Consider the following 10,312-nt stretch of genomic DNA (forward strand, 5'->3'; position numbering starts at 1 on the left):
ATAACCCATAAATAATGTGCACACTCTGTACTAAATGTTTCTAAAACAGAAGGCAATTGGTCATACCATTGCCTTAGTACCCCCCTTCAAAAACCAATTGTGTAAATTTGGCCATAATGTTCTTTAGCATGCATGTGATTGCCTTGGTGACCAAGCAGACTTTAGCTGAATTGCCTGGTTACCCTAAAAAAAAAAAAAAAGCAAAAATTAACTTTTTACCCTGTATACACTTACACACCCATGTATAATGCAGATTCCTAGCTAGGACCATTCAACCCCCAACACACACTACACAGGGTTATGACTAGCCAGCTGTGAATACACCAATATGTCAGGCTCTTCATCATAGGTATTAAATGTGACCTGTGTAAAGTTGCGAGTTTCGAGACGTTCCAACTGTTGAGTTTGCTGTTCTTTGTTTGAAGACCCCTGTATTGGCAGTGGTATGTCCTTTGTGAATGGGAACATAATATGTGACACAATCTGGGCCATGAAAGCCAAAGGCAGCAAATTTGAAAGTAAGATAAAGGCACAAATATTGAGTAAACAACAATAAAATACATATAAAAGTATACATCACATTGTTAAGGTAATATTAAATTATAGTAACTCTATTTTCACAAATGCCTCCTTTAGCCTCCATTGACCAGATCGTGTCACATATGCTGTACACTGTATTCAATTCTGCCCCATTCAAAAAGGACATACAATGATACCACTGCCAATACAGGTGTGTTTAATGAGAGAACAGCAACTGAATAGTTTGAACGTCTTGAAGCTGCCAACTTGTGATTTTACGCTCATTTTGTGGGAGCAGGTTACAAATACAGACATATTTAGGTTATTTGGCATTTTCTGACATGGTAGGAGACTGCAGATGTCCACCGTTTGTTACTTGTCTTATTGTGTTTAAAATAATCTCCTATTTGATGGTGGGTGGTTATGGTTAGAGATGGCTTCAAAACATAAGGTCCGTCAGTCAACCACCAGTGCTGTTGCAGAATCAGCGGTTTAACCACATCCTATTGTTCTCAACAATAGACACCAGGCCTAACCGCTGGTTCTGACAGGATGCTGACGGTTGGGTTTTGAAACCATCCCTAATAACTGATGTATTGTTTTCTGCCATGCAGGCATTTTGGCGATCATGTTCACATCTGATGGGTGCTGTGTTACAGAAAGCTTTTAAAGAGGAAGTCATAGTTGAGCCTGTTAGAACACCATTTATACCACGTAAGTGATATATCATCAAAGAAGTTTATATACCAAGAGTCTGGAATCTGCCATGTTTTTTGTGTTGCTTACTGAGAGCAAAATAATGGGCGTTCCAGTTGAAATCCATACACCCCCTAATGGAAGACATGACCTTAATCTTTTAAGCAGGGAGCATGAATTTCAATTCAGGGTTATTAGGTACATAAATAGAATAAAATGAATAGATAAACATGCGCATGTTTCAAACTCAAAAGTTTGTCAGACATGTACAGAATTAATTCAGACACTGTACACTGTACATGTGGAAGACATGGCCTTAATCTCTTACACAGGGGGTAAATGGAGACACCCATTCAGGTAACCGATTATGCAATATTGGGATATTCCATTTGAAATCCATACACCCCCTACCTAAGACATGGCCTTAATCTCCCACACAGGGGGTGTAGATTTCAAATGGGGTTACCCATTCAGGTAACCCCTTTTGAAATTCACACTCCATGTGTGGAAGATTAAGGTCATGTCTTAGGTAGGGGGTGTATGGATTTCAATTGGAATAGTCCTTTTCTTTGTGCATTAAAGTAGTCATATTGACTTTGCATGGTCATCTCTTAGTAGAACTTAATGGGATCTTCCAGTGCCCAATGTTTGGTTCATTTCTTTTTTACCCCTGTAGTCTCGGCAGGTTGCTTTGCCTATGATGTTAATATACCCTTCAAGTGGGAACCAACCAGAGAAGAACTTGTGATACTCTCCAGAGAAGCTTACGTCATCATGAAGTCAAAGGCCAACTTTGAGAGGTTAGAGGTCAGACCAGATGTTGCAATGGAAATCTTTGAAGATAATGTGTGAGTAATCAATGACAACACAACACAATTTATTGTTACCAAAGTAAGTGTGTTAGTGTAGGGCTGCTAAGAATAGGCAATTGTGCTATTTGCGGTGCAATTCGCGTATTTTGGCTCCCATTTTTTTTTATATAGATTTTGCATTTTTGGCGGGAAATCACAGATTTTTGCATTTTTTGGAAAATCAGGGTGCGTTTTTTTGCCTCCAAAATTGCGTATTCTTAGCAGCCCTATGTTAGTGTCACAGACCAGATAGGGAAGTCCTCTTTTGGTCTATTCACTAACGCGCTTGCCTTTTAACCACAGTAAGTTTGAGGCCCGGCAGGACTGGAAGTGACTCAAACATAGCATGGTATACCTCGATGAGCAGTTTGTGATAGAAATGGTGGCAGAGGTGGTCCCTGATGTTTCTTAACACCAGGCAGACTCATCCATTGGAAAGAGAACATTAGGAGTTATTCAAATTGGCTGGCCGGGTCCAGGAAGTAAGGTGTATCCTTGCGCCTTATAAGGAGAGGGAGCTCTGTCACCAAGGTATAAGTTTGTAGTGTCATAGACCAGACTGGGAACTTGAAGTCCTCTTTTGGTCTATGCACTATCACGCTTGCCATTTTAACCACAAAGACGTGGGTTTGAGGCCCGACAGGATCGGAAGTGACTCGAAGATAGCCAAGAATACTTTGATGAACAGTTTGTGACAGTATCATTATTGTGGTGTTACAGTTGAAAATGAAATATCTGATTTTCAATGATTTTTTTTTAAATTTCTGATTTAGTGAAGCACTCGAGGTGTCTTGATATAGTAAAGTGATTCTTATAATAAGTTAAAGTAAGACTTAAAGCAGTTTTGGATTTCCATGAATGAAGATCAGGACTAAGGCAGTGAAATGAATGTAGGCCTATACGTGTAAAAACTGATTCACTCTCTTTATTCTGGTGTCAACTGCAGATGACAAGTTTTAAAAAAAATGTAAATTCAAAAATTTCAGAATTGTACATTGCCATGACCATATTTAGAATCGGCATGAAAATATGCACCAAAATGAGTACAAACAAGCCTAGTATTGGTTCAGTGGTTCTTGAAGTAGCTCTTGATATTTTGAGAAAATCTCAAAACTTGGGACTTTTTATGTTGAAGTCTAAGTATGGCTGGCACACAGAGCATTAAATTACCACTTCAATCTTCAATTGTTGCACTCCTAACAAAGTGTGGTGCTTGACTGCTTGTCCAAGGAGACTCTTGATGATGCTCAAAGATGTGCAGTTGTGCGATGTGCAGAAACTATACAGGTGCGAGTAAAAAGTAGATGCCCAACTAGATGATCTGGTGAACTGCAGTGGGCTGCATAGCCCGGACTGCAGGGAGAGTTACTGACTGAAAGATGTTTAGTGATGCTGCTGACACAGCTTCCAGAGGTAGTCTGTTCCATGTAGGAATTGTCCGAAAAAGAATGAGTATTCGTACAGGTTGCATCTTGCATGCACTGGGTTATAGCACTCTTGTAACATTTTCCTTTGTCTTCTCCTCTCCTCCTTCTTTCAGGTACAAGAAGCATTTTGTAGAGCAGCTCCAAGGCAAAGGTTTAAACAGAGTAACACTATTTAGATTAGGTGACTTCATTGATATCAGCAGGGGTCCTATGATGACTAACACAGACTTCTTCTCACCTCATAGATTTGTATTTACATGTGTAAGTATTAACAGCCAATCAGGTGGTTATTCCATACACCCCCTATGGAAAACATGTCCTTAACCTCACACACACAGGGGGTGTACATTTTAGATGGAGTCACTCATTATGGTAACCCCATTTGAAATTCACACTCCCTGTTTGGGAGATTACGGTCGTGTCGTCTATTTGGGGTGTTTGAATTTCAAATGGAATAGCCCATTTACATATTGCCCATGATGCATCTTGGTTTTAACTTCTAAATATTTCACACATAAAAATGGCGGACAAGAAATGTCACTATAAATTTGTATAACCCTGGCGGACAGACCTTTTAAGTAGGGTTGGTCGGTCTGGCTTTTTTTCTTAGTTGCAACATTTACTGTGCATGGTGTTCACTACCCATATCTTCAGCGACCTATCTGAGACCGCCGTCCATATTTTTAAAATCTGGGACGGTCGGGCAGGTTTCTTTTTTCTTGCCTTATGGATGAAAATTAAGCTTATTTAGCCAATGTCAGATCAACAACATGGGGTTATCAGCAGAAATAATTTCTTAACATATTGAACTAATGCCTCGGCTATTTGGTACTTCACAATATCACAGTAATTGAAAGAAAAGTGCAAATGTTCCTCATTTTTTGGTACACAGATTTTGCATCAATCTCATACAACAGAGTGACCAGACATACCACATGCTTGATTGTAGCAGGCTTACGGGCAGAAAATGCTAACCCTGATTAGTATTGATACATTGTGGTGTTGGTTGGGGTTTTTTTTTGCTAACCCTGATTAGTATTGATAACTTGTGTCTTATTTGTACTGCTAACCCAGATTATAGTACTGACAGCTTTTGTAATTTATTCTGATGAACCCAGATTAATATTGAAAACTTGTGTTATTTTTGCAACTAACCCCGGTAATTACCGTATTCGTTCCAATAAGCGCCCATGCCCCAATAAGCGCCCACCCAGGGTATTTTCATTTTGCTAGAGGGTACCATTAATGTTGAGAAGTAATGGATAGACGCCAATACAGTGAAATAGCTGGGGGATTAGAAGTCCTGTGTAAACTTGCAATACAGTTTCTGCATAAGAAAAGCTACTAGAATGTCTCAGGACCCTTTTATAATGTACAGAAATTAGTCTCTAATAATCGCCTCTTACCAAAAATTTAGCTAAACCATGTAAAAAATAAGTGCCCACCCAAAATGACTTTGTTAAGCACCCTAGGCGCTTATTGGAATGAATACGGTAAGTATTGTTAATTTTTCTTACTTTAACTGCTAACTGTGATTAGTATTGATATTTTTTTTGTCTGCATTGTATTCTACAGGTTCATAGTATAGATGATTATTTAAGACCGAAGGTAAGTGCTTGTCTCTGGTGATATTTAATTTGAAATAATTCGTTAAAGCATGCACAATGTTTTAATTCATGCAATAAGTGTTGTTCATGAAACCTGCTCTACATTTTTCAGACAGTTGTACTATGGGTTTTTTTTTGTAAGACAACATATGCATACCCTGGAGTATATGTGACACGATCAAGGGAAATGAGTCGGATGTTGCTAATATTGATTTTGAGATATTGGCAAAGAAGGTGTTAAAATTCTTTTGTTTTATATTGTTTTCAGCGATTGATAAATTGATATAACTTTGCAAAGAAAAGTTGTATCAACATGGGGTTTTCAGTTTCTGAAAGCTCTAAATGTCCTCTTTAGAAACCTATATAAAACTCATTTTTGACCAGGGTCGACATGTGACTCATTCCCCTTGATCATGTCACATATTTTTAATGCGTGACTAAAAACAAAACAAAAAATACCCATTTAATTTTTTTTAAAGCCCAGCATGTAGTAGGGCTACACGCTGGGATGGCTTTTGCATACTTATACTTGCCAGTTTATGAGTCCAACCTTTTTATACCAAAGTGTTGTTTTAGACTTGTTGAAAAACTCATGTACATTTTTTGCTGTTTCTCTTTACAGAATAAATTGTTAAGATTCCAAGGAGTAGCCCTGCCAGCTGATTTTGATGTAAGTGTGATAGATAAATGAGTGTTTTAGACAAAAATGTTAAGGGAGTACAACTTTAAAGGTCTACTGAGCTCAGCCATGCTTTGCTGTCTTCGATAACGCATTGTATCGAAGAGGTACCTAGCTTTTATCAAAACCCAAACCCATAAAAGCCTGTAGCAAACTCCGTCAGGCTCCGCTCAATTGTACACACCGCTCCGATACCACGCGTTGACCAAATAGCGATTGAATCTATTTTACGACCATGCTTGAATTAACAACCCCTTGAAACCTAATTACACCACTTTATGTAAACATTTTGTTGGAGTAAGTTCCAGACTTTCTATTGACCGCAGACACGCCCACAGTCATGCTTATTTAATGACCACAAAGGAAATTGATTATGGTTTTACCATCGACCGCGTTTATAATCCTGTTGCTTTGCTGACTGCTCCGATAGATATCAGCAAACTTGTATACTGTTCGCTTGTTCCTATCGAACGCTCTGGCGTACGTGAACCATTATCGAAGACAGCAGCATGGCTGAGCTCAGTAGACCTTCAAATCTGTACTCCCTAAGAAGACTTTAAAGAAAATTGCAGCAACAATACATTGAAATTGTGTTAGGTTTCAGTAAAATGGATTCAAAGGGTATTTTCATAGTTGGAAGTTAATAAATAACTGTGCATCAGTTGTTTGGAGGATATATATTGTGAAAAATCTTAACATTTTGCCTTTGGAACCGAGGATCACCCATTGGGATATTCGAAGGTATAAAGCAAAATGTTTTGATTTTTCATAATACCCAACATGTAACTGATTCAAAAGTTATTGACCTAATTCATAACCTGTTTCAAAATTACTTGACAAAATGACAAGATTTTATTCTCACAAATGTCTAAAAGTAAACAATTTAACCACTAACTACCAATTACAGCAGCGCAAAATATGCTTTGTGCAAATAGGGTAGCTGTGTGCATATGAACTGTTCCATCGCATAGGATGCATGCACATGGAAGTCATTGCTTACCGTAATTGCTCGCTACGTCACATGCAGACAGAGGTCATTCATTTAAACTTACATTTATCCTTGCGAAGAATTGAACAGGCTAAAGCGGACTTACCAGTTACAGCATGTGTGAATATTGTAGTTTGTGGCGTGAATGGTTCCATTACATAGGTTGCGCGAACGGGGAAGTCTTTATACCGTGTAATTCTTTGCTACATCACATGCGGAGGACATTGATGGATATCAATAACCTCCACATATAATATTTGAATGTATCATCTAACAAGCAATTTGTTTGGGACACACATATGGTGTTTTATGCGAGGTTATGAGTATATACCACAGAGATAGAGAAGGAGAACCGGGACTCCCTATACCGCCACATACAATGGTGTAGTCAGTTATGGAGAGAAAATTGGATGTAATCGGGTTCTTGCCGACGGTGTGCAGAGATGAACGAAAACAATTCTGCGTCACATCTTCAGCGTCTTGGTATCGCATGCAGGTCGTATCAAGTGCGTCTTTCAAATGCGCCCATCATGCGATGTCACGTTTGCATGGCAACGAGTGCCTCGTTCGCATTCCGAGGGAAACCGAATACCCCCAATTTTTGCTCCATGCCTGTATCAAGATGGCGGTCGAGTCCCGCTTCTCTTTCTCTAATTCTGTGGTATATACTAGTCTTTTCCACCCCAACCAGACTTAATGGCATGCAAATGTGTTTAAGGTAAATTATTGGGGAAATTGGAATATGAATTATGTCACTGCAAAACTTGTTGTTATGTTGACCCATGAGTATAGAATATGAGTGATATAAAACAAATACTAGATGCCGAGTCTCATACAACATAACACACTGTCACAACATTGTGAACTTGTGACAGTATTGCTACAACGTTACACAATTGTTTTTAAACAACACACAAAAAATGTTTGCCAGAAAGCAATACTTGTGCTACTGGAAACAAACTTGTGTCTTTATTTAGCCTGAGAGGTTATGATTTCTGATGCCTTGATGCATCCCCCCAAAGGTGCCCATCTAACTATTCAAAATTACATGCGTAACAGGAGAGTAATTTTGAAAAGTTAAGATGGGCCTAAGCATTTACCAAGGTTGAAAAACAGGAACTGGCCATTTAGTCCAAAGGTTCATTAGTATAAAAAGGGTTATAGTTAGGGTTTAGGGTATTTTAGGTCTGGGTTAGGGATAATGGTAAGGTTACCATTACGATTAGGGTTGGGGTTAGGCTATGATTGGGGTCAAAGTTAAGAGTTGGAGTCAGGATTAGAGTCAGGGTCATGTTTAGGATTAGAGATGGGTTAGGATTAGGGCTTAGGTTACAGATTAGGATTAGGGCAAAGTTGTTGGGTTTTCGGACTAATTATTCTTCGTACTATCGACACGTAATTGAAAAAACTCAAACCTTTCAATTTTCCTTTATATAACCCTCATAAATGTATAACATCAGTAGATCTAGAGTAATACACATAAGCATTGCTACATAATTATTCACACATTCATTATATATATTTATATAGTTATGCAGCATTCCCTTTTCTAGGCCAGGCATGCTATATTTTAGCAGCACATTTGCAAAAGAAAAAGCAAATTTTATTCCTTCAACTACAAATACGGTACTTTTTGTTTCACATGCAGTATGATCTCAAAGTATGATCTCATAGTAAATTTATTATTTTTATCATCAATATTACATATTTAGTTCAACCATTGCTATTTAATTCAGTGGTGGCTTCAGGGACATTGAGAATTCTGCCCCCCCCTCATCAAATTTATTTTCAAATGGGAAATTTGCACTTTTTTTAGACCCAAAATGAAAAATTTTAGGCAAATTTCAGGTGTGTACTCTCTAAAATGTTCTTTCCCATTGTCTCCCCACCCAAAAATAAACAAAACAGTTATTAGTTTCAATACCAGGCCCTTGTGTCTGCCTGATATTTTGAGCCAGAACATAATAATGAAAACTAATAATTTATAGCCAGAAATGAACTGTTTTATTTTACGTGTTTTATAAATTTCTGCAGATCAGTGATGAAATGATCATGCAAATAACATATCAAACATTGCAATAATACAAAGGAAATATGATAAGTATTGCTGATTGGGCTATTCCAGCTGAAATCCTTACACCCCCTGTTATAGGGGGGGGGGGTGTATGGATTGCAGAGATGATCAGGCATGATCTTAATCTCCCACACAGGGAGTGTAAATTTCAAATGGGATTACCTGAATTGGTAACTTTATTTGAGATCTACACCCCCCCATATCTTTCATAGTGTGTATGTATTTCAACTGGAACAACCATTACAACAAACAAAAGGTACCAACAAGTTCCATTTACTGTCTGAGCCAACCATTTTTTTAAATGGTATACCAAGTACATGGTGCTATGGGTTTGGGATTTTCTTTTGCTACTGTACATTAGTGGACCCAACCAATGATTTTTGGCATCCTTAAACCTGAAATGATAAAAATTTGATTGGTTCCAAATTTTTTCTATGCCCCCTGTGATCAAAGTTCATAGTGGGACCAAAACTTTTGTAATGTATCTCATATTTTGTTCCTCTCATTGCTGGGAATAAAAAAGTCACTGTCATATTTTAAGTTCAGGAGTTATAAGCTTGAATCTAGGTCAAATGTCAAAAATTTCATACACAGAGGTTAAATTAAAAAATGGTCTGATTTCATTGAAACTGGTCTCAAATTACTCCTCTTTGACATAAGAAATCTCAAATATATACTTAATTCACAGTTTTCGTGCAGTTAAGTCCAGTAGAAATATGTACCGGTACATACATAAGCTTCGACTTATGATTACATCCAATTCGGAGAGTATACATTTCTTGAACAAATTATTTTCCTGTTTTGTTTGTCGAGAGGAGTAATTTGAGAAAATTTGGGCTCTGTACATTAGATATTTGACCTAAGTTATTCTATAATTCCTGAACTATTTATTTACTAATCCCTAGCAATGAGAGGAACAATTTGAGGTGTTAGAACATGATAGAACAGATTTTTCATTTTGGCCTTCGACCTCTCGTGAGAAGCATACTAGGGGTATAGGAAAATTCCATCAATTCTAGTTTTTTCATTTGAGGTGTAAATGGATGCCAAAATCATTGGTTCCACTAATGCAGCGATACAAAATGCTAACTCAAATATCACCACATAGGGCCAAGCACTAACCTACCCCCCAACAAAAGAATCATTAGACTGTGACTGTCTCCTTGGGACTGTATGACATTTGTGATAGCTATATAACATTGGATATGTGCTATTATGAGCCTCTTATGCTGCAGAGGTATCCTTTGTCATAAATGTCACACATATATGAATAATAAATACAGATATGAGGAGCAGAATGACACGTCTCTAGCACTTATTAAATATTATTAGGTGCAAAGATATGATTTTTTGTTAAATATATTGTAATTGCGAATTGTAATCCAGCGTGTAATTACACAATGCCACTAGTTGGCTGCCAATAGTCGTGAACACTGAACAGTAAATACATGTATATAAAGTCCTTCCCAGT

The 10,312-nt window shown here is 37.7% G+C and overlaps 1 protein-coding gene across 1 annotated transcript in view; it reads left to right on the forward strand.

Moving 5' to 3' along the window:
- Positions 1–10,312, forward strand: part of LOC140169954 (large ribosomal subunit protein mL39-like) — a 33,615-nt gene that overhangs the window by 12,413 nt on the left and 10,890 nt on the right. Inside the window, exons 4-8 of the mRNA XM_072193264.1 lie at positions 1,134–1,233; positions 1,892–2,063; positions 3,607–3,754; positions 5,069–5,101; positions 5,723–5,770. Of these exons, the coding sequence (XP_072049365.1) occupies positions 1,134–1,233; positions 1,892–2,063; positions 3,607–3,754; positions 5,069–5,101; positions 5,723–5,770 (501 nt within the window). The remainder of the gene's footprint in view (positions 1–1,133; positions 1,234–1,891; positions 2,064–3,606; positions 3,755–5,068; positions 5,102–5,722; positions 5,771–10,312) is intronic.

Source organism: Amphiura filiformis, chromosome 14 (genome assembly GCF_039555335.1).
Source record: "Amphiura filiformis chromosome 14, Afil_fr2py, whole genome shotgun sequence".
NCBI lineage: Eukaryota > Metazoa > Echinodermata > Ophiuroidea > Amphilepidida > Amphiuridae > Amphiura > Amphiura filiformis.